The following is a 22,959-nucleotide window of genomic DNA, read 5'->3' on the forward strand; positions in this document are numbered from 1 at the left end:
GCAGCGTAGTGATCACCCACATGCCAAAGGAAGAATGATTAAATCGATTGTGTTCGAATCCCACTGGTTTCAGATTGTCGTATAGCGAATAGAACACCAAGAAAATGATACCGGAAATCAACAAAAATGAGACAGAAAATTTCACTGAATAAATCTTTATGATTAAAATATATCTGCTGACAATAGATTTCACGTTCTACTGAAATATTTCTTGTTTTTCATTAATCGTTTAGCGCTGATTTTACGTTTCTTCGCAGAAGCACCAACAGACGGATGTCGTTTTGTTGCCGTGGCAGCAGCAGACGTCGATTGATGACGTCGTTTCTTAGTTTTCCAATCAGCTCCACGAATCCACCGATCTCGCGCCATTTCCCATTTTAATTGTTTTACACCTGAAAAGAAAACAATGAGACAATATCAGATCAGGATACGCCACCTAGCCAGATAGTTGGTGCATCACGCCACCTAGCCAGATAGTTTGTACAGCACGCCACCTAGCCAGATAGTTGGTGCAGCACGCCACCTAGCCAGATAGTTGGTGTGGTACGCCACCTAGCCAGATAGTTGGTGCAGTACGCCACCTAGCCAGATAGTTGGTGCAGCACGCCACCTAGCCAGATAGTTGGTGCGGTATGCCACCTAGCCAGATAGTTGGTGCAGTACGCCACCTAGCCAGATAGTTGGTGCAGCACGCCACTTAGCCGGATAGTTGGTGCAGCACGCCACCTAGTCGGGTAGCTGGTGCAGCACGCCACCTAGCTGGATAGCTGGCGTAATACACCACCTAGCCGGATAGCTGGTGCAGCACGCCACCTAGCCGGATGGCTGGTGCAGCACACCACCTAGCCAGATAGCTAGTGCAGCACGCCACCTAGCCGGATAGCTGGTGCAGCACGCCACCTAGCCGGATAGCTGGTGCAGCACGCCACCTAGCCAGATAGCTGGTACAGCACGCCACCTAGCCAGATGGCTGGTGCAGCACGCCACCTAGCCAGATATCTGGTGCAGCACGCCACCTAGCCAGATGGCTGGTGCAGCACGCCACCTAGCCAGATGGCTGGTGCAGCACGCCACCTAGTCGGGTAGCTGGTGCAGCACGCCACCTAGCTGGAAAGCTGGCGTAATACACCACCTAGCCAGATAGCTGGTACAGCACGCCACCTAGTCGGATAGCTGGTGCAGCACGCCACCTAGTCGGGTAGCTGGTGCAGCACGCCACCTAGCCAGGATAGTTGAATGGTACATTACCTGCTTTATCATTGGTATTTGATAAAGATTCTGAACCACCGACATCTAAATCATTATCTGCATTTTCTTCTAATAGATGTGTGAACTACAAAAAATAATCCAAACATAAATCATTGATTCATTCTCCGCACAGCGACCAACATAAATTATAACAATCGACACTGTTACAAACCTCTTCTGCAGATGCGAATAAATTAGTCGATTTCGAACTGAAATAAAATAAAACTTAAAATAACGAAATGAAACTCATTCAAATTAACGAATCAAAAATCAAATATTCAACTTACGTGAGTTTTTTCTTGTTAGTTTTTGGCGCCAATAAAACACCAGATTTTGGTTTTTTCGACGGTTTTGAGTTTAATTCTTCCAATTCTCCTGAAATAGAATAATCTCAGTTTAACATGACGTGAACCTGGTTTAAATCTAACACTAGTTTCAGGGATGAGGAGACAAACCGTCGTCTGAGAATGAAACATTCTCTTCATCTATTTCCATCTCCTTCGTTTCATCTTCAGAACCATCGGAATCAAAAACATCTCCGAAATCTAAATTCTCAATTTCAGCTTCTTCATCTGATAAATCATCATCCTCCTCTTCATCATCGCTATCTTCATCTCTCGACTTCTTTCCTTTCTTCGTTTGGTTTTTACTAAATTCGCTGTAAATTAAACAAGTCAAAAGATGAATCGATGCAGGAAAATTTACAACATTTTATTAGTGGAACAAATGATAAAACGAGGCTCAAGGAGCTCTTCATCAGGAGCTGGTGAAAATACCAGGGGCCAGTTGCTCTAAAGTTAACCAGTGCATAGATACCATAGCAACAATGAACTTTTAATTGCCACTATGTCATCTATCCAATGGTTAGCTCTTAAACAACTTTTGAGCAACTGGACCCAGGTAATTGGCGTCTGCAACAAGCAGCGCAATCTACTGAATTCCTCAATTTCAAAGAAATATTTGTTGATGTAAATATTGATAGATTTATACCTCGCGAAATCGATGTCATCCATTAAATGATCTCCGTCAAATGCACTTTCATGTTTATCTAAATATTGATCAAACTCATCTGAGCAGACGGAGTCAGCATCGCTCTCCTCATCATTGTCGTTATCGGTTACAGTTAAACCTGCTGCAGCTTTACGCTGGAAATATCTAAACATAAAAATATCATCAATATACACCAGACATCCGGGGAAAGGGGGGTGAAGGGAGGGGGTGAATGGAGGGGAGGGGGTGAAATGAGGGAGGGGGTGAAGGGGAGGGGTGGACACCAGACGAGGGTGTGAAGGGTGGAGGGGGTGAATGGAGGGGAGGGGGTGAAGGGGAGGGGTGGACACCAGACGAGGGGGTGAAGGGGAGGGGTGGACACCAGACGAGGGTGTGAAGGGTGGAGGGGGTGAATGGAGGGGAGGGGGTGAAGGGGAGGGGTGGACACCAGACGAGGGGGTGAAGGGATGGAGGGGGTGAATGGAGGGGAGGGGTGAAGGGGAGGGGTGGACACCAGACGAGGGGGTGAAGGGATGGAGGGGTGAATGGAGGGGAGGGGGTGAAGGGGAGGGGTGGACACCAGACGAGGGGGTGAAGGGATGGAGGGGTGAATGGAGGGGAGGGGGTGAAGGGGAGGGGTGGACACCAGACGAGGGGGTGAAGGGGAGGGGTGGACACCAGACGAGGGTGTGAAGGGTGGAGGGGGTGAATGGAGGGGAGGGGGTGAAGGGGAGGGGTGGACACCAGACGAGGGTGTGAAGGGATGGAGGGGGTGAAGGGAGGGGAGGGGGTGACGGGAGGGTGTGAAGGGTGGAGGTGATGTATTATATAGATACCTGTATAAGTATTTCTCATCGACAGGTATCGAGTTCTCATTCTGTTTGAGATATTTGATACTATCGACCGCGATACTTTTTATTCCGGTCGGTTCTCGAGATTTCTTCGCTTGAACCGATTCATACGTTAGTTCTATAACGATACAATAGATGGAGTTACTAATCTATCCAAATTACAATCGAGAATTCTATATTTGAATTCTTACCTTTCTTTTTAGGGTTTCTATAAACGAATCTATCGAGGAATCTGATAAGAGTGAAGTCTGTAAGGGGATCTCCTGTGTATTGTACCTGGTTACCGGTTAGAGTAGTCTGTGTAAACAGCGCTACAGACGGATGATAGTGATTCAATAGTTTATTCAATTCACACGTTAATTCCCGATCGGCGAGACAATACAACGGATTCCGATGAGTCATATCATATATCTGTTTACTCTCGTTTACGCCTACAAACAATACAGTTACCGTGGTGATACAACAATTACACGTAAATGCACTGAGTGATGTACAATTGACCAGACAATGTTAGATAGTTACCTTTTTTACCGCCGGTGTTTTGACGATGAATCCATGAAGCTGATGCTCGAGATTTCATTTTCTGTTTGGGATTTTCATCATTCTCTATTGCATCCTCAGCTTCCACAGCCTCCTCCTTCTTCTCTTCATCCTCCTTCTCTTCATCATCTTCATCTGCATCGATGAAATGTTCATCTTCAGAATCCGAATCTTCACCAGTTTGACGTAAAACCAATAAATTATGTCTCTTAGATACAACCTTAATTAATATATAACAGTATGACTTATAAAAACGTGTGACCTATATTGAAATCGATGTGACCTATATATACTGAAATTAGGTCACTATATATATTGACTTATATAGATCATTGACCTATATACTGATAACAGCATGACCTATATACTTACCTCAGCCAGCAATATCAATGCTCCACACACAAATGAGACAGTCTGATGAGCACAAACTTGTAGAAGTCTCTTGATAAATGCCTGAAATATCAACAACAAACCTATATATAGTAGTTAGTTACACACGGGTTAGACAGAGGGCGCTACTATACCGACCTTGACCCGTTTTTCAGTCAAATCGTTGAGCATACTCTTATAGATGAGATTGAGGAACATGGTGTGTTTAGAAGAGTTGTATAATCCTGGATCTATTAACTTCCGATACAAAGCCGAATAATAACGGTCCGATAAACTCTCACTGAAAATATATATCAATCATTTATACAGTGGGAGGGGCATCAGTCAATCACAGGAACAAGTGGGCGGGGTTTACTCACTTGGAATCCATCACTTGATAAAGCAGCATTAAAGCTTGAACGCTCGTATTGAAATTGACAATGTGAACGACTTTATACAAAGTATCGACGTGATCTGTGAGCAGTTGCTTCTCAACTATAAAACAATCAAACAATCAGTAGAACTATTTATCAGCGCGTACGTGTGTATGTATACTGACTATTCACACACTTACCCTTAGCGTATGGATACGCTCTATTTACACCGACAAGTAGTGCACTCATTATCTTTGTGTTCACATCTCCTTTCTTCACAAAACTCTAAAATCAAATAAATCAAACGACATTAATCGGAGAAATGAACTGCGTATCATCACCAGCATGTGCTGCCCTCTATATATACCTTAAAGAATGAGATATAGATCCCTATCAACCGAGCGGCGAGTTCCGTATCTTCAGAATCAAAAACCAAATGATTCAAAAAACATATAGCGTAATACCTGAAATAATAACAAGTTAATAGTTTACAGGATGAGTTACAGGGGCTTATTCTGAACAACTTGTCACATCTAAAAAGGGAACTTTGATATTAGGGGCAACACAGAGGGACTTATCAAACGTACACCCCCACCTGCTGCTCTATAGGTGACAATGTGGAACCAGGTCTAGAACTGTGGAACTGCGTCCTGAGAACTGTGGAACTGGGTCCTGAGAACTGTGTTCTGAACTGTGTTTGTGAATGGTGAGAACTTACTGTGCTTTATCAGAGACATTGCTACGATACAACAATCTCTCAACTTCTAAAACTATCACTGATTTCATATTCGGATGTTTTGAAACTGAAAATAAATATCACATCAATAACAATAAACACAATGTTAATGCATGTTACAGGGGAGGGTTCAGGGAGTGTGGGGGGAGGTGTGTGTGGGAGGGGGGTATGGGGAGGGGGGTATGGGGAGGGGAGTCATATTTACCTAGTTGTTCCAGTAAATAAGCTCCTTTTGAAGCAACTTTAGAATCAGGATCTCCTAATTTGTTAATTAACATCGGTAACAATGTATTCTCCTCTTCAGGTTTATTGGTTAACAATTCAGAGATTGTAGCTGAAATTAGATTCAAGTTTATTTACTACTGACAGACAGACTGATAGACCGGGGGCCTCATCATCATTTCGTTTTATACTTACTGAGAGTTTTCATTTTAGTAGCAGGAACCGTATCATGACTAGCGGTCTGTAAATAAATCCTGACAGTAGTTTATACTGATGTCTAACTGGTTAATTACATCACAATTATAGCAGCATCAGGTCGAGTAACTTCTAACTATAAACCCCAGCTAACCAGAGACATGACTGGCACTCATGAACCAAACCCTAGGTCCATGTTCTCATAACTGGCATCTAACCCTTACCCTAGGGCAAACTGACCAGTGACATCAAAGACACTCAGTACTGGCAGCTAACCCTAACCCTAGGTATGGTAAATACCCGTGACATCATAGGCACCCCTAACCCTAACCCTAGGTCCAGGTTCTCATAACTGGCATCTAACCCTAACCCCAGGTCAAGCTGACCAGTGACATGACAAACGCTCAGTACTGGCAGCTAACCCTAACCCTAGGTATGGTAAATACCCATGACATCATAGGCACCCCTAACCCTAACCCTAGGTCCAGGTTCTCATAACTGGCATCTAACCCTAACCCTAGGTCAAGCTGACCAATGACATGACAAACGCTCAGTACTGGCAGCTAACCCTAACCCTAGGTATGGTAAATACCCATGACATCATAGGCACCCCTAACCCTAACCCTAGGTCCAGGTTCTCATAACTGGCATCTAACCCTAACCCTAGGTCAAGCTGACCAATGACATGACAAACGCTCAGTACTGGTAGCTAACCCTAACCCTAGGTATGGTAAATACCCGTGACATCATAGGCACCCCTAACCCTAACCCTAGGTCCAGGTTCTCATAACTGGCATCTAACCCTAACCCTAGGTCAAGCTGACCAGTGACATGACAAACGCTCAGTACTGGCAGCTAACCCTAACCCTAGGTATGGTAAATACCCGTGACATCATAGGCACCCCTAACCCTAACCCTAGGTCCAGGTTCTCATAACTGGCATCTAACCCTAACCCTAGGTCAAGCTGACCAATGACATGACAAACGCTCAGTACTGGCAGCTAACCCTAACCCTAGGTATGGTAAATACCCGTGACATCATAGGCACCCCTAACCCTAACCCTAGGTCCAGGTTCTCATAACTGGCATCTAACCCTAACCCTAGGTCAAGCTGACCAATGACATGACAAACGCTCAGTACTGGTAGCTAACCCTAACCCTAGGTATGGTAAATACCCGTGACATCATAGGCACCCCTAACCCTAACCCTAGGTCCAGGTTCTCATAACTGGCATCTAACCCTAACCCTAGGTCAAGCTGACCAGTGACATGACAAACGCTCAGTACTGGCAGCTAACCCTAACCCTAGGTATGGTAAATACCCGTGACATCATAGGCACCCCTAACCCTAACCCTAGGTCCAGGTTCTCATAACTGGCATCTAACCCTAACCCTAGGTCAAGCTGACCAATGACATGACAAACGCTCAGTACTGGCAGCTAACCCTAACCCTAGGTATGGTAAATACCCGTGACATCATAGGCACCCCTAACCCTAACCCTAGGTCCAGGTTCTCATAACTGGCATCTAACCCTAACCCTAGGTCAAGCTGACCAATGACATGACAAACGCTCAGTACTGGTAGCTAACCCTAACCCTAGGTATGGTAAATACCCGTGACATCATAGGCACCCCTAACCCTAACCCTAGGTCCAGGTTCTCATAACTGGCATCTAACCCTAGGTCAAGCTGACCAATGACATGACAAACACTCAGTACTGGTAGCTAACCCTAACCCTAGGTATGGTTGACCATCCACTTGTAACCCTAACCCTAGGTATGGTAATCACCAGTGACATCACAGCCAATCACAACTCTAACCCTAGGTCAGCTGACCTTTTAGGACCAATCAGAAGAACCAGTGATAGTGTAAGAATTGAAGGTGAAGGTCACTTACATCAATAGCTTGAATAAACTGTGCATATTTCAGTTTTAACTGATTTTCAAACCACCAAATACAAATTCTTTTATCGCGAGAATCTCGATTTCCACTCGATAAATGATCTAATTCACAGAGAGGATGCTGAAATATACAACATCTTTCATCATTAACTGTTTACCTTGCATAGACTGTTAAACATTATTGATTATTTAAATTACCTGATCAAATGTTCTTAGTTTTCTATCATTCGGTAAAATTTCAGACAGAAAAATCTCCCTTAAAGTATCTAAAATCATAAACAAAACATTATAGAAACAACTTACAGTAATTCATCTAAAATCTGACTACTGTAAACTACCTAAAGCTAATAACATTTCTCGTCTATTTTTCTTATTCATCATATGAAGTAGTGAATCGAGACTGGACAGATTATGAATCGGATCATCTTGAAGTCGTAGAGTTAAAGCTGCAACTCGATCCTGTAACGTTCCTGATGTCAGAACAGTTCTCATCCATTTGGCATCTCCAGAATTCAAACGATTCTGTCCTTAAAAACATAATCATTTTAAAAATGTAATAAACAGTTAAAACAATGAGGACCTACATCCACATTTCTGCGCCCAGTTCCACCGTTTTGGATCTAACTGTGGAACTGAGTCCTGTACTGTGGAACTGAGTCCTGTACTGTGGAACTGAGTCCTGTACTGTGGAACTGAGTCCTGTACTGTGGAACTGAGTCCTGTACTGTGGAACTGGGTCCTGTACTGTGGAGCTAGGTCCAGAACTGTGGAATCCTGGAGTGTGAAATCTATTTCCTTACTGTTTGTATAAAGTTCTATTTCTTCACTCATCAAAGTTTCAGCGAATGTTTCCAAACTTTTCACAATTTTTGATGGCATTATCTGAAATCTTTTTGGATCATCGGGAAACTACAAAAATATAAAAACAACAGAATAATGAGAATTAAACATTTAAACTTTATTGATATCTGTAACACTGGAATCAGTTCCACGCAGTTCCGCTGTGGAACTGTTTGTCCACTTACCTCATTATTTAACCAATTTCCACCTTTAAACAGTAAATAATCACGTTTTCTATGATTTCGAGTGTAACTGGATACATTCACTGATCCACCCGTGGCTCCACCCATTGATCCACCCATTGATCCACCCTCCGCTCCTGTACTGCTAGATATCTCATTATGTTGAATCTGTTTGAATTTGTTTTTAGTTTTCTTTCTATTATCTCTCTGATTCGGTTGATTTGATTCATTCCGATTCGGTTGATTTGATTCATTCCGATTCTCTAGATTCTTTCCACTCTGATTCTCTAGATTCCTTCCACTCTGATTCTCTAGATTCCTTCCACTCTGATTTGTTTCTAGTGCTGTTTTTATCTCTGCTGGTTTTTCTGACACAGTTTTTTTAGGAGTTTCAGATTTTAGTTTCTTATTTTTCTCTTTTCTCTGTTTTGTCGCAAGTTTCTCTTCTTCACCAGTTTCAGTTTCTAACCTGTGAAATTGAAGCCGATTTATCAATAACTCCCCCTCACTCCCCTGCTCCGGCTCCCCTGATATACCCCCTCCCCTCCTTGCCCTGATACACTCTCACCCCCCGGCACACCCTCCCCCTCTGGTATCCCCTCTCTGGTATCCCCCCATGTCCTCCATGTTATCATTTGATTTAATTCAGTTGAACTCACGTTTTTGACTGATGTTTCAGAATTCCTAAATTTGACATAAATGTTTCAATCTGTAAATAAAACAAACATCGTCTCATTATCAATGACTCCCTCTCGCACCCTCACCCCTTACTCCCCTCGCGCTCCCCATCACCCCCCCCTCGCACTCCCCATCACCCCTCGCGCTCCCTCCTCACCCCTCACGCTCCCCTCACTCCCCCCTCGAGGTGATACTGACCTCAGATCGTTTTATCGGTTCTTCATCAAACTGATCCTTCTCTTTTATTGTTATCTCCTCGTCATTTTCCTCCTCAGTTATAACTTTCAAAAACTCAAAATCATCCTGAAATATTAACAAACAATGACACTGTCAGGGAAGGTACAGACACGGGACGGGTTCAAACCCGGGACCTCCTCCACCAGGCACAGCACCAGTCTCGCTCAGGCTGCTGCTGCTGCTGGACTCACCTCAGTTCCTCCCAACTCCTTCACATCATCCAAATTAAACTCTACATTTTCTTCGTTCTTTTCCTTCGATAATTTCTTCTTTTTCGTTTTATTTCCTCGTGGTTTTTCTGATCTTTTCACAACCGACGCCATTTTTATTTACATGTGGGCAATAAAATATAAATTGACTTGAATTGCGAGGAATAAAGCATTAATTGACTTGGATTTAGAGTGTAATAAAGGTCAGATTCGTCGATACGTATTAGATTTTTTACATTTTTAAATCTATTTGTATCGAAATCATTACATTTTTGAATAAATTTTCGCGTCTTTTTATTTATACTTAATTGAGAAATAAAGTAAATTGTATTGAATTGAGGGTACTGGTCATAGTTGATTGCGCACGCGCAGTGATACTGATAGGCCTAGGTTTGACAAGGTCAGAGCAGAGTCAGAGTCAAACAGAGAGGAGACCCTCGATTCAATCATCCCTCACTCATACAGTCACTCACAGCAGCAGCAGGATGGCAGCTATACCTGAAAGCGACCACGAGAAACGTAAACAAATCAGTGTTCGAGGAATCGCTCAGGTCGAAAATGTGGGTTCCATTAAAAAAACATTCAATAGACATTTACATTATACCCTTGTGAAGGACAGGAATGTGGCGACCCCTAGGGATTATTTTTTCGCTCTAGCTCATACTGTTAGAGATCATCTAGTCGGTAGATGGATCAGGACTCAACAGTATTACTATGAAAAAGATCCAAAGGTAAAACTTCGAAATTCTGTCACTTATTTGCCGGGCGCCGGGCTGGGGCCCGCGGGTACGTGAATCAGACCCTCTTGACCCCCGGTATACTATATTTGTATTGTAGAGAGTGTATTATCTGTCACTAGAGTTTTATATGGGACGATCTCTGTGTAACACAATGCTGAATTTAGGAATTCAAAACGCTTGCGATGAAGCCATGTATCAGGTAAATATAACCTTCCCCCCCTTCACCCCCCACTTACCCCCCTCTTAACTCCCCTTCAATATATGTATAACCTATAAACCTGAAGTACTGAATAAACATTACAGTTGAATGTGTGTCATTTATCAGTGATAACACATGACCTCCCCCTCCCCCCTTCAGCTCCCCACTTTAAACCCCCCCTCTCTATATATATTTGTAGCTTGGTTTAGATATTGAAGAGTTGCAGGAGATTGAAGAAGATGCTGGATTAGGTAACGGTGGATTAGGAAGATTAGCCGCTTGTTTCCTAGATTCAATGGCTACTCTAGGATTAGCTGCCTACGGTTACGGTTTGAGGTACGATTACGGTATCTTTACCCAGAGAATTAATCATGATGGATGGCAGGTAAATATCTACAGTGGCTCCCCCTATATTCTCCCGCCCGCGTGGACCGCCCTGTCTGATGTGTTTATTTCATGTGTAGGTCGAGGAACCCGATGATTGGTTAAGATTTGGAAATCCATGGGAGAAAGCTCGCCCTGAATATACTTTACCTGTGAATTTCTATGGAAACGTTGAACACAGCGCGGCAGGTGCTAAATGGGTTAACACACAGGTATATAGTATTCACTATAATCAGGATTCATAACACTGTTAGTCCTGTTCCTTATTTTAGTTGTTGTTATTATATTACAGGTAGTTATGGCGTTACCGTTTGATAATCCTGTTCCTGGTTTCGGTAATAACACATGTAACACTATGAGACTGTGGTCGGCTAAAGCTACTGATAGTTTCAATCTGAAATTCTGTAAGTATCTCTCCCCCCTCTACTCCCCTCTCCTCCTCCCCTCCCCTCCTCCCCTCCTCCCCAGCTATAAAAACTCACTAGAATAAATGGTGTTTATATTGTAGTTAACAGTGGTGAATACATTCAAGCAGTTTGTGACAGAAATGTCGCAGAAAATATCTCAAGGGTTCTCTATCCAAATGACAATGTGAGTTAAATTTGAAAGTTTAGTTTGCTGTGAGTTAATTTAGTCAAATTTGCGATAAGTTATTTTCGCTGCCAGTTAAATTCACTGTCAGTTAAATTCGCTATGAGTTAAATTTGCTGTCAGTTTATTTCACTGCAAGTTTATTTCGCTGTCAGTTTATTTTGCTGTTAGTTAATTTCGCTGCAAGTTTATTTTGCTGTCAGTTTATTTTGCTGTCAGTTTATTTTGCTGTCAGTTTATTTTCGCTGTCAATTAATTTTGATGTCAGTTAAATTTGCTGTCAATTAAATTCGCAGTCAGTTAATTTTAATATAAGTTAATTTCGCTGTCAGTTAATTTTTGCTGTCAGTTAAATTCGCTATAAGTTAATTTCACTATTGGTTTGTTTCGCTGTCAATTAATTTCAATGTCAGTTTATTTCGCTGTCAGTTTATTTTCGCTGTCAGTTAATTTCGCTGTCAGTTAATTTCGCTGTCAATTAAATTCGCTGTCAATTAATTTTGATGTCAGTTAAATTTGCTGTCAATTAAATTCGCAAACAGTTAATTTCGATGTAAGTTAATTTTGCTGTCAGTTAAATTCGCTATAAGTTAATTTCACTGTCAGTTTGTTTCGCTGTCAATTAATTTCAATGTCAGTTTATTTCGCTGTCATTTAAATTAGCTGTAAGTTAGTATTACTGTAATTAAATTGTATTGTTGCATTGATTTTAGATATTTGAAGGTAAAGAATTAAGATTGAAGCAGGAATATTTCCTCGTTGCTGCCACACTTCAGGACGTCATCAGAAGATTTAAATCAGCTAAATTTGGAGATCGTAATCCAGTTCGCACTTCATTTGATACTTTCCATGAGAAAGTTGCCATACAGTTAAACGATACACATCCATCATTGGCTATACCTGAATTAATGAGGATACTGATTGATATCGAAGGTTTATCCTGGGATCAGGTAACGTTATTTCCTCAGTTTATAGCATGGTTTCAATAGTATTTATTATTATATATGAGTTTATTTATAGGCTTGGAGCGTCACTAATAAAACCTGCGCGTACACTAATCATACAGTTTTACCTGAAGCGTTAGAAAGATGGCCAGTGAGAATGTTAGAGTATATTCTACCGAGACATTTAGAAATCATGTACGAGATCAACGCGCAGTGGTTAAAGGTTTGTATTCTACCTACTGGCGACACCTGGTGGAGTAGTACTACATCTCGCTGTGTAGCTACTAGCGACACCTGGTGGAGTAGTACTACATCTCCCTGTGTAGCTACTAGTGACACCTGGTGGAGTAGTACTACATCTCGCTGCGTAGCTACTAGTGACACCTGGTGGAGTAGTACTACATCTCGCTGCGTAGCTACTAGTGACACCTGGTGGAGTAGTACTACATCTCGCTGCGTAGCTACTAGTGACACCTGGTGGAGTAGTACTACATCTCGCTGTGTAGCTACTAGTGACACCTGGTGGAGTAGTACTACATCTCGCTGTGTAGCTACTAGTGACACCTGGTGGAGAAGTACTACGTCTCGCTGTGTAGCTACTAGTGACACCTGGTGGAGTAGTAATACATCTCGCTGTGTAGCTACTAGTGACACCTGGTGGAGTAGTACTACATCTCGCTGTGTAGCTACTAGTGACACCTGGTGGAGTAGTACTACATCTCGCTGTGTAGCTACTAGTGACACCTGGTGGAGTAGTACTACATCTCGCTGTGTAGCTACTAGTGACACCTGGTGGAGTAGTACTACATCTCGCTGTGTAGCTACTAGTGACACCTGGTGGAGTAGTACTACATCTCGCTGTGTAGCTACTAGTGACACCTGGTGGAGTAGTACAACATCTCGCTGTGTAGCTACTAGTGACACCTGGTGGATTGTAGCAATAATGAATGTAATTAATGTTATAGAGAATAGAGAAGTTGTATCCAGGAGACGGAGGTCGAATGAGACGTCTGTCTATTGTTGAAGAGGAAGGAGATAAGAGGATTAATATGGCGTATTTATGTCTGGTCGGTTGTCATACTGTGAATGGTGTAGCGGCTATACATTCATCTATTATACGTAAAGAGACGTGAGTTACTCCCCCCTCCCCCCACTCACCCCCCTCACTCCCTGTTTCTGTTTAACGTATTCATCATTTTCATTTAGGTTCCGAGAATTTGCTGAAATTTTCCCGGAGAAATTCCAGAATAAAACGAATGGAATAACACCTCGACGCTGGCTGTGTTTGTGTAACCCGAACTTATCGGATATCATTTCTGATGTAAGTACCCCCTCCTCCCCCTAGAACACCCCCTCCCCCTAGAACACCCCCTCCTCCCCTCCCCCTAGAACACCCCCTCCCCTCCCCTAGAACACCCCTCCTCTCCTCCCCCTAGAACACCCCATCCTCCCCTCCCCCTAGAGCACCCCCTCCTCCCCTCCCCCTAGAACACCCCTCCCATCCCCCTAGAACACCCCTTCCTCCCCTCCCCCTAGAACACCCCCTCCTCCCCTCCCCCTAGAACACCCCCTCCTGGGGTAACTATCCTCTCAGACATGTTTGTTGATGTTTTCAGAAAATTGGAGATGGTTACGTTACGAATCTGAGTGAATTGAGAAAACTGACAGAATTCGCTAAGAATAAAACATTTCTACGAGATTTGATGAAAGTCAAAACAGAAAATAAAATGAAATTTGCCGAATATATTCAGAAAGAATTCAATATTTCTGTGGATCCAACTTCAATGTTTGATGTTCAAGTAAAACGTATTCACGAGTATAAGAGACAGTTATTGAATGCATTACACATGATTGTTTTATACAACAGATTGAAATCAAATCCAAACATGCAATTTGTATCTCGTACAATCATGGTCGGTGGTAAGGTACGTATTATTATCACTAGGGGGCACCACTCGTTCGATAACCCCCCCCCCGTATATTCAGTTCTATATGTTGACTAGTGTTTATTTTGTCCTATAGGCGGCGCCGGGATATCACATGGCTAAATTAATCATTAAATTGATTTGTTCGATCGGCCGCGTAGTCAATAACGACCCAATAATCGGTAAACGATTAAAGATCGTTTATCTGGAGAATTACAGAGTTTCATTGGCTGAAAAAGTGATTCCTGCCTCTGATCTCAGCGAACAGATTTCAACGGCCGGAACTGAGGCTTCCGGAACTGGAAACATGAAATTCCAGGTATATTATTCCCACCACTAGATGGCGTGACTAATGGTAGGATTTTGCGGTATTTATTGTTTACGTTAATTATTGATTACAGTTGAACGGAGCTCTTACAATCGGTACACTAGATGGCGCTAATGTAGAGATGCGTGAAGAGATGGGAGATGAGAATATATTCATATTTGGTATGACAGTGGATGAAGTGGATGCCTTGAAGAAAAGAGGGTAAAACATGATATATCACTACATCCACTTCCACAGTTCATTATCCACTTCCACAGTTCATTATCCACTTCCACAGTTCATTATCCACTTCCACAGTTCATTATCCACTTCCACAGTTCATTATCCACTTCCACAGTTCATTATCCACTTCCACAGTTCATTATCCACTTCCACAGTTCATTATCCACTTCCACAGTTCATTATCCACTTACACAGTTCATTATCCACTTCCACAGTTCATTATCCACTTCCACAGTTCATTATCCACTTCCACAGTTCATTATCCACTTCCACAGTTCATTATCCACTTCCACAGTTCATTATCCACTTCCACAGTTCATTATCCACTTCCACAGTTCATTATCCACTTCCACAGTTCATTATCCACTTCCACAGTTCATTATCCACTTCCACAGTTCATTATCCACTTCCACAGTTCATTATCCACTTCCACAGTTCATTATCCACTTCCACAGTTCATTATCCACTTCCACAGTTCATTATCCACTTCCACAGTTCATTATCCACTTCCACAGTTCATTATCCACTTCCACAGTTCATTATCCACTTCCACAGTTCATTATCCACTTCCACAGTTCATTATCCACTTCCACAGTTCAGTTAAGTTCTGGAGGAATTAGAATTAGTTCATACTCTAGTCATATTTTTACTGTGGATGCAGAATTGTGGAACTGAATATATATATTTGTGGAACATGTGGAATATGTATTAATTGTGATTGTATTTGTAGTTATAACGCACATGAATATTATGAGAAACTGCCAGAATTACGACAAGCAATTGATCAGATAAATGGAGGATTCTTCTCTCCGGACAACCCGAGTCAGTTTAACCAAATCACTGATATGTTGTTTAATCATGATAGGTATGTACCTCTTACTTACCTCTCTCTTATCTCTCTCTTACCCCTCTATCTCTCTTACCTCTCTCTCTTATCGCTCTTACTTACCTCTCTCTCTTACCTCTCTCTCTTATTGCTCTTACTTACCTCTCTCTCTTACCTCTCTCTCTTATTGCTCTTACTTACCTCTCTCTCTTACCTCTCTCTCTTATCGCTCTTACCTCTCTCTCTTACCTCTCTCTTACCTCTCTATCTTACCTCTCTCTCTCTTACCTCTCTCTCTTATCGCTCTTACTTACCTCTCTCTCTTACCTCTCTCTCTTATCGCTCTTACTTACCTCTCTCTCTTACCTCTCTCTCTTATCGCTCTTACTTACCTCTCTCTCTTACCTCTCTCTCTTATTGCTCTTACTTACCTCTCTCTCTTACCTCTCTCTCTTATCGCTCTTACCTCTCTCTCTTACCTCTCTCTTACCTCTCTATCTTACCTCTCTCTCTCTTACCTCTCTCTCTTATCGCTCTTACTTACCTCTCTCTCTTACCTCTCTCTCTTATCGCTCTTACTTACCTCTCTCTCTTACCTCTCTCTCTTATCGCTCTTACTTACCTCTCTCTCTTACCTCTCTCTCTTATCGCTCTTACCTCTCCCTTACCTCTCTCTTACCTCTCTCTTACCTCTTTCTTACTTACCTCTCTGTCTCCCTCTCTTAACCTCATGTTGTTAATTTCTCTTTAATTGTAGATTTTTCTTGTTCGCTGATTTCGAGGACTACATTAAAACACAGGACCGAGTCAGTGAGGTGTTCGCTGTAAGTACACTAATCCCACGATTAAACTATAATCCCGAGATTACACTAATCCTGAGAGTAGTTAATATCGAGGAGTATTGTATTTTATAGAAACCCGACAAGTGGTACGAGATGGCTACTATGAATATCGCCGCGTCTGGTAAATTCTCAAGCGACCGCACAATTTCAGAATACGCTAAGGACATCTGGGGAGTGAAGCCGACACTAGATAAACTAGCGGCTCCTCACGAGGTTCCTATCTGGGATAACAATGAGAAAGTTGAGTAAACCGAGTAACTATAGTTACAAGAGCGATATAGTTAAGCTGTAAGCTACCGTTATTTACTTAATAATAAATATATATTGAATCTTAACGTCACAAGAGATTCGCAAACAATCTAAAACTGTTTGAAACAAGGTGCATTAAACACCGGGGTTAAGTAAGACCAGGGTTTAATAAAACCAGGGTTTGTAACATCGAGGTTTAGTAACAATTGTTATCTGAAAATATAAGGAATCTATTGTATAAAGTATATTGTTGTATATATAAAAACAACTGTCTCATTATAACCTACTAACAATACAATACAATACGATATAATACTAGAAAGAGTGATTTATTATTAACTGAATTGTTGTAAAATTTAAACCCATATCAATATCTATTGTTGTTGTTGTTATCGAAACTAAAAATGAAAACTCAGCTTTAAATCAACTGTTGATATCACCACTAATTAATCAAACAGGAGTTATGTTATACTAAGAGTAAATAATAGTGTTGTTTATTTTCAATCTCACTATGTGCTGTACGACTGCGCGCGGTGCTATCTTCGTATTAATCCAGAAACTACAATAATCTGAGACTAGAAGATGAATTATAATCTCATAGGTGTCAGTTAGTCTAGTGATATAATAGTTTGGTTTTACACACATTCTATTGATTATTAGTTACTCCTGGGTTTATTTCCATTATTGTTATATTCAAGTGGTGACTGTAAAAGATTTACTCGTTTAAACATCTCAGGGAGAGGAGAACATTAAAAAACTAGCAAAATCAGATGGCTTGAAATACCTAACAAGCCAATCAGATGCTGGCTTAAAACAACTAGCCGATCAGGTGGCTTAAACACCTAGCCAATCAGATGCTTATAACGACTAGCCAATCAGGTGTCCTTAATTCAATCAGTTATTCTTATCAGGGAAAATTAGTCCTGCAAAAAGATTTATCAAAAAGTTCGTGTCACCAATTGGGATTATATATTATATATGTATTTATGTTAGAATGATTCTGTGAATGAAATATAGCATGGTTAGATACTCTTCTGCCCCCTGGTGGCAGAACTTTGCAAACCGGATGAACGCCCCCTGGTGAAGGAACACTAAACCGGATGAATGCCCCCTGGTGACAATTTGTGCCATAAATCAGTGAAACATGCTTGTTCTTACATTGTAGCCTTTGTGTATAACCTTTCTGTGTGTAAAACCAAATCATTTCATTTCTAATTTTCAAACTTCAGATATTAGGAATTAGTGAGGCTTAAATATAGAAATAATTTGATTGAATATTGTAAAATCCTTGAGTCTATAAATGCAGTTGTTAGGACTTAGACTTAGAGTCTCGTATATCCTCTATTTAATAGGGCTGTTCATATTGAGTTATAGTGTTAAAGCTTTGAAATAAAACATTTCAATATATACTACATCATTTCTGTTCATTCGAAATTGATGGTTTTAAATCCTGACAGTGACAGAAAATATGGGAAAATCGTTAGGAAGGATTCACTAGTATCCAGAGGGGTTGGTTTAATATACTCATAGTATTGTCCTCAATCCACAGGGGTTAACTCAATTGAAGATGAATTGAGTTAGCCCCCGGGCTTAAGTTAAAACCAGTCTATAAAATCGGGCCCTAGTTAATTAGAATTAGGCGCCACAGTATTCTGAGGGAAATAGATAATCCGACATATGCTGCCCGACTATTTTAGTTCACAGAAATCCCGCTATCGTCATTCATAGGGGCAGCACTGAACGGTTGAGATCTAATACAGCCTTTCAATTCTACTGTGGCATGTGAGGAATACAGATATTTTTTTAGTCGAAATCCATACATAATTCGAAAGTTGTGTGTGGAAAATGAGTTATTGTATCAACGCAAAGCTTTATCTTAGGTGAATCTTCTTATGAAATTGATTTTGAAGCCACTTTAAGTAGAACTATTTGCTCAGCGAATGCATTAGCATCCGGTAAAGCGACAGATTCACATGCCACAGAAGGAATTCAAAACTAATTAAACTTTATTCCCAAGGAATTAATATTTTACAAACTCATTAGTTTGCAATCTGCTCGGAGCTCGATGGACCGCTAATGACGTCATACAGTGTACCGAGGTTCCTGGGGTCTCAACCCAAAATCTTACAAAAATACAAATAAATAATTTCAACACAAACGAACGCAAATATTATTTAAGAAGATTTAATTTTATTGTTTGTACACATTTTAAGAGAGAGATGATAATTATATCTCAGAAGCTGCTCGTCTGGTAACTGTTGCTTTATATTGATTCCTCCTTTTATAGTCCACAAAACAACGTTTTTTATAAGAATCTAATTTATAATAAGGTGGTCTTTTTTTAGGTCGAGCGAGAGGAACTTTTCCTTCGTAATAAATTCGTTCAAAATCGAGATCTTCGTCTGGTTGAATAGTACGAGTATCGCCACTAGGTGACGCCACTACTACCGGATAATTATCCATCTCTTTACGATATTCGACCACATGAAGTTTCTCTCGTTCTGCCAATTGTTGAGCAGTTTCCTGAAATTATAGATATATACCTACTCAACTGAGATGAGGAAACCCTGGTAAGTGAGGAGATGGGCAAGTGAATCCTGGTAAGTGAGTGAGGAAGGTATTACTTGGTTCACTAATGAGGAGAGAGGCAAATGAACCCTGGTAAGTGAGTGAGGAAGGTATTACCTGGTTTGCTAATGAGGAGACCCTGGCGAGTGAGGAAGGTATTACCTGGTTTGCTAATGAGGAGACCCTGGCGAGTGAGGAAGGTATTACCTGGTTTGCTAATGCTTTAAAGAAAGCTTTCGTCAGATTTTGAATATTCCTCGCTCCACGTTTCTCTATTTTCGCGTACATATCTTTAATTCCGATCAATTCGCAGATAGTCTTCAAAACCCGTTGACAAACCAGTCCATATCCTACAAATAGTATTCACCTATTGTCCAGAAACCCGAACGTACGATGAAATAAAACATTACACTGATTTCAAACGAACCTTTTTGCTTTTTTTCTATGAATATTCTCGTGCGACGTTCTTCTGTATACATGTTGTGACACACTACAAACACAGTTACATTCTATTATTGATTTGTTTAGGAGTTGAGTTAGGTTTAGGGGTTGATTGTGGTTTAGGGGTTGATTTTAGGCTTAGGGGTTGAGTTAAGGTTCATCAGGGGTCGAGTTAAGGTTCATCAGGGGTTGAGTTTAGGTAAATCAGGGGTTGAGTTGAGGTTTAGGGGTTGAAGTTAAGATTTAGGGGTTGAGTTTAGGTTAAGGGGTTGAGTTTAGGTTTAGGGTTTGTATGCTACCTACCTGTATGATTATCATATAATTCTATATATTGAAGTCTTTGCGCTGCTTTATTTTTGGCTTGTTTTAAAGCTGATCGTCCGTTGACTGCTTTAGCTTTAGCGAATCCTGCGATTCCATTTTTATTTCCAGTGACGACAAACGCGCTGAATTTCATTTTACGCCCGAATAAAGCGGTCATATTAGACACAGTTTTATACTGAAATAAATACAACTCTCTCTCACTGTTCAGATTCTCGTTTCATGGAATTATTAGATTTCAAATCAGTTTGATTTAAAGGAGTGAATCTCCATATATTTCATGTTTTAAAACATCAATGATGCTAAACACATTTCTCACCTCTAAAACCCTTGTATCGAATCCTTCAAATTTATCTGAAAATAAATCAAAACAACTTCATTAGAATAAATTAGAGAGCTACCTCCCCCCCTGTACAGGGAATACTTACGATCCATGATTGGGTCCGGGGGTCCTATACTCATCCCGGGCCACCGAGTCCCGGCGTAACCCCGGATTAAACCCGGTAATGATAATACTCTCGGTTTATGCATTGATTCTCGGATTTTAATCAATTGTTGCATTCGTTCAGGATTTGCTGGAAGTTCTTTCTGTTGAACAATTTCACGACCTTTTAAAACTGGGGCGTTTAAACCGGGCCAAACCATGTTCATTTCACCTACAAATACAAACATAATAAACCAGGTTTAAACCGGGCCAAACCATGTTCATTTCACCTACAAATACAAACATAATAAACCAGGTTTAAACCGGGCCAAACCATGTTCATTTCACCTACAAATACAAACATAATAAACCAGGTTTAAACCGGGCCAAACCATGTTCATTTCACCTACAAATACAGACATAATAAACCAGGTTTAAACCGGGCCAAACCATGTTCATTTCACCTACAAATACAAACATAATAAACCAGGTTTAAACCGGGCCAAACCATGTTCATTTCACCTACAAATACAAACATAATAAACCAGGTTTAAACCGGGCCAAACCATGTTCATTTCACCTACAAATACAAACATAATAAACCAGGTTTAAACCGGGCCAAACCATGTTCATTTCACCTACAAATACAAACATAATAAACCAGGTTTAAACCGGGCCAAACCATGTTCATTTCACCTACAAATACAAACATAATAAACCAGGTTTAAACCGGGCCAAACCATGTTCATTTCACCTACAAATACAGACATAATAAACAAGGTTTAAACCGGGCCAAACCATGTTCATTTCACCTACAAATACAAACATAATAAACCAGGTTTAAACCGGGCCAAACCATGTTCATTTCACCTACAAATACAAACATAATAAACCAGGTTTAAACCGGGCCAAACCATGTTCATTTCACCTACAAATACAGACATAATAGACCAGGTTTAAACCGGGCCAAACCATGTTCATTTCACCTACAAATACAAACATAATAAACCAGGTTTAAACCGGGCCAAACCATGTTCATTTCACCTACAAATACAAACATAATAAACCAGGTTTAAACCGGGCCAAACCATGTTCATTTCACCTACAAATACAAACATAATAAACCAGGTTTAAACCGGGCCAAACCATGTTCATTTCACCTACAAATACAGACATAATAAACCAGGTTTAAACCGGGCCAAACCATGTTCATTTCACCTACAAATACAAACATAATAAACCAGGTTTAAACCATGTTCATTTCACCTACAAATACAATGTTCATCCTAACATGGTCCAGTTCCACAATTGTGAGGGGTCAAACTGTGGAACTAGCGCCACCTATATGTACCTTCTCCAATAACTTGTCCCCGATTTAAATCTGTTCGTTTCCGTTTCCCAATACGTTTTCCGCGTCCTTTACGTTTCATCCCTTGTGGCGCCACCCCGTCCCATAACTGACTCGCATCATCTACAATAATCAATCAATAAACAACAATCAAATATCGGATAACAGTCGCATCTATGTTACCATAGTAACGACATTACTTACATCTATTGAAGAAACTGTTAAATCGTTCCGATTGTAAGTTCACAGCAGCACCAGTAGATGGAGCAACATGTCTGTATCTGTGAATCAATGTATTATCTGAAAAAAAATGCATATGTATTTGTTTAATAAATGACGCAAAAGAAAGATGCAGGCGCGGACCGGTGACTTCTGACTCGACTGACGACGCCGTGTTGTTAAATTGGAACTTATCCCGATTTCAGGCCCCACTGCCCCTGGGCTCAGATTCTGGCTGGGGAGGAGATGGGGAGTGACAGGATCAGTACTAAGGAGGGCGGGGAAATTCTAATGGCTGTAAATACCCACAGAAATAAAAAAATAACTCACTGAATCGACAAAAAAATAATCTCATGGGCGCCGCCATTTTGATTATCCGGAGTGAACAAATTCAATTAACGTTTATTGGTTCCGAAGTAATATAATACAATGAATAATAAACATTGCAGGAATATCAATAGAATATTGCAGAAAAAAACAATGATAATGATTTATGATACGCTAGCTTCATTCAAGCTTAATTCAATCAATTTTATTGTTTGTTCAATCAAAGTTCAATTAATTTTATTTCGCTTCATTTATTACACGCTCGCAATATCTCGTTTAGATTTATAATAGACCGGTTTCAGGGGAAACTGGTCTCTTAAATAACTAGTACTGGTTCCACTGCCCGCGTTCTGTGTCATTGTCATTAACCAGACTGCTCTCTTCAAACCGTCCTCGCTCCCCACTCCGTCCTCCCCTTCCTTTGAATCCCACAGCAGCAGCAGCACTCAGCAGCAGCAGCAGCACTCAGCAGCAGCAGCAGCACTCAG

At 41.0% G+C, this 22,959-nt stretch overlaps 3 protein-coding genes across 3 annotated transcripts; 1 reads left to right on the top strand and 2 right to left on the bottom strand.

The window, feature by feature from the left end:
• Positions 1–139: 139 nt before the first annotated feature.
• Positions 140–9,706, bottom strand: LOC141911960 (CCAAT/enhancer-binding protein zeta-like). Its single transcript, XM_074803092.1, has 25 exons — positions 9,556–9,706; positions 9,326–9,430; positions 9,109–9,158; positions 8,453–8,918; positions 8,228–8,336; positions 7,766–7,954; positions 7,626–7,693; positions 7,423–7,548; positions 5,526–5,571; positions 5,314–5,442; positions 5,091–5,175; positions 4,740–4,836; positions 4,573–4,657; positions 4,379–4,493; positions 4,158–4,299; positions 4,002–4,082; positions 3,612–3,849; positions 3,281–3,520; positions 3,075–3,207; positions 2,239–2,403; positions 1,704–1,906; positions 1,536–1,623; positions 1,421–1,457; positions 1,249–1,333; positions 140–392 (listed from the first exon to the last, which is right to left on the bottom strand). The coding sequence occupies exons 1-25, from the start codon at positions 9,685–9,687 to the stop codon at positions 190–192; spliced, it is 3,417 nt and encodes a 1,138-aa protein (XP_074659193.1). The 5' UTR covers positions 9,688–9,706; the 3' UTR covers positions 140–189.
• Positions 9,707–9,946: 240 nt separating this feature from the next.
• On the top strand, positions 9,947–18,230 carry LOC141898303 (glycogen phosphorylase, muscle form-like). The gene is made up of 16 exons (XM_074784149.1): positions 9,947–10,304; positions 10,411–10,512; positions 10,712–10,897; positions 10,977–11,108; positions 11,189–11,300; positions 11,405–11,487; positions 12,201–12,437; positions 12,508–12,654; positions 13,397–13,560; positions 13,638–13,752; positions 14,048–14,356; positions 14,454–14,675; positions 14,758–14,885; positions 15,637–15,771; positions 16,490–16,556; positions 16,647–18,230. Exons 1-16 carry the CDS (start codon positions 10,059–10,061, stop codon positions 16,821–16,823), a joined length of 2,562 nt encoding a protein of 853 aa, XP_074640250.1. The 5' UTR covers positions 9,947–10,058; the 3' UTR covers positions 16,824–18,230.
• A 793-nt stretch (positions 18,231–19,023) lies between these two features.
• LOC141909744 (small ribosomal subunit protein uS5m-like) lies at positions 19,024–22,513 on the bottom strand. Its single transcript, XM_074800345.1, has 9 exons — positions 22,475–22,513; positions 22,130–22,225; positions 21,929–22,048; positions 20,582–20,809; positions 20,473–20,507; positions 20,136–20,331; positions 19,819–19,881; positions 19,599–19,741; positions 19,024–19,346 (listed from the first exon to the last, which is right to left on the bottom strand). Exons 1-9 carry the CDS (start codon positions 22,509–22,511, stop codon positions 19,050–19,052), a joined length of 1,215 nt encoding a protein of 404 aa, XP_074656446.1. The 5' UTR covers positions 22,512–22,513; the 3' UTR covers positions 19,024–19,049.
• Between the last annotated feature and the right edge of the window lie 446 nt (positions 22,514–22,959).

Source organism: Tubulanus polymorphus, chromosome 1 (genome assembly GCF_964204645.1).
Source record: "Tubulanus polymorphus chromosome 1, tnTubPoly1.2, whole genome shotgun sequence".
Lineage (NCBI taxonomy): Eukaryota > Metazoa > Nemertea > Palaeonemertea > Tubulaniformes > Tubulanidae > Tubulanus > Tubulanus polymorphus.

Excerpts from the sequence above, each read along its gene's own strand:
- LOC141911960 (XM_074803092.1), bottom strand. The coding sequence starts at position 9,687 with ATGGCGTCGGTTGTGAAAAGATCAGAAAAACCACGAGGAAATAAAACG. Across the intron at positions 5,443-5,525 it reads TACTAAAATGAAAACTCTCA|CTACAATCTCTGAATTGTTA; the intron begins GTAAGTATAAAA and ends ATCTAATTTCAG. Across the intron at positions 4,837-5,090 it reads AATGTCTCTGATAAAGCACA|GTATTACGCTATATGTTTTT; the intron begins GTAAGTTCTCAC and ends TTATTATTTCAG.
- LOC141898303 (XM_074784149.1), top strand. The coding sequence starts at position 10,059 with ATGGCAGCTATACCTGAAAGCGACCACGAGAAACGTAAACAAATCAGT. Across the intron at positions 13,561-13,637 it reads TCTATTATACGTAAAGAGAC|GTTCCGAGAATTTGCTGAAA; the intron begins GTGAGTTACTCC and ends ATTTTCATTTAG. Across the intron at positions 13,753-14,047 it reads TATCGGATATCATTTCTGAT|AAAATTGGAGATGGTTACGT; the intron begins GTAAGTACCCCC and ends TGATGTTTTCAG.
- LOC141909744 (XM_074800345.1), bottom strand. The coding sequence starts at position 22,511 with ATGGCGGCGCCCATGAGATTATTTTTTTGTCGATTCA. Across the intron at positions 22,049-22,129 it reads TAACAGTTTCTTCAATAGAT|ATGATGCGAGTCAGTTATGG; the intron begins GTAAGTAATGTC and ends TGATTATTGTAG. Across the intron at positions 20,810-21,928 it reads GGGACAAGTTATTGGAGAAG|GTGAAATGAACATGGTTTGG; the intron begins GTACATATAGGT and ends TTGTATTTGTAG.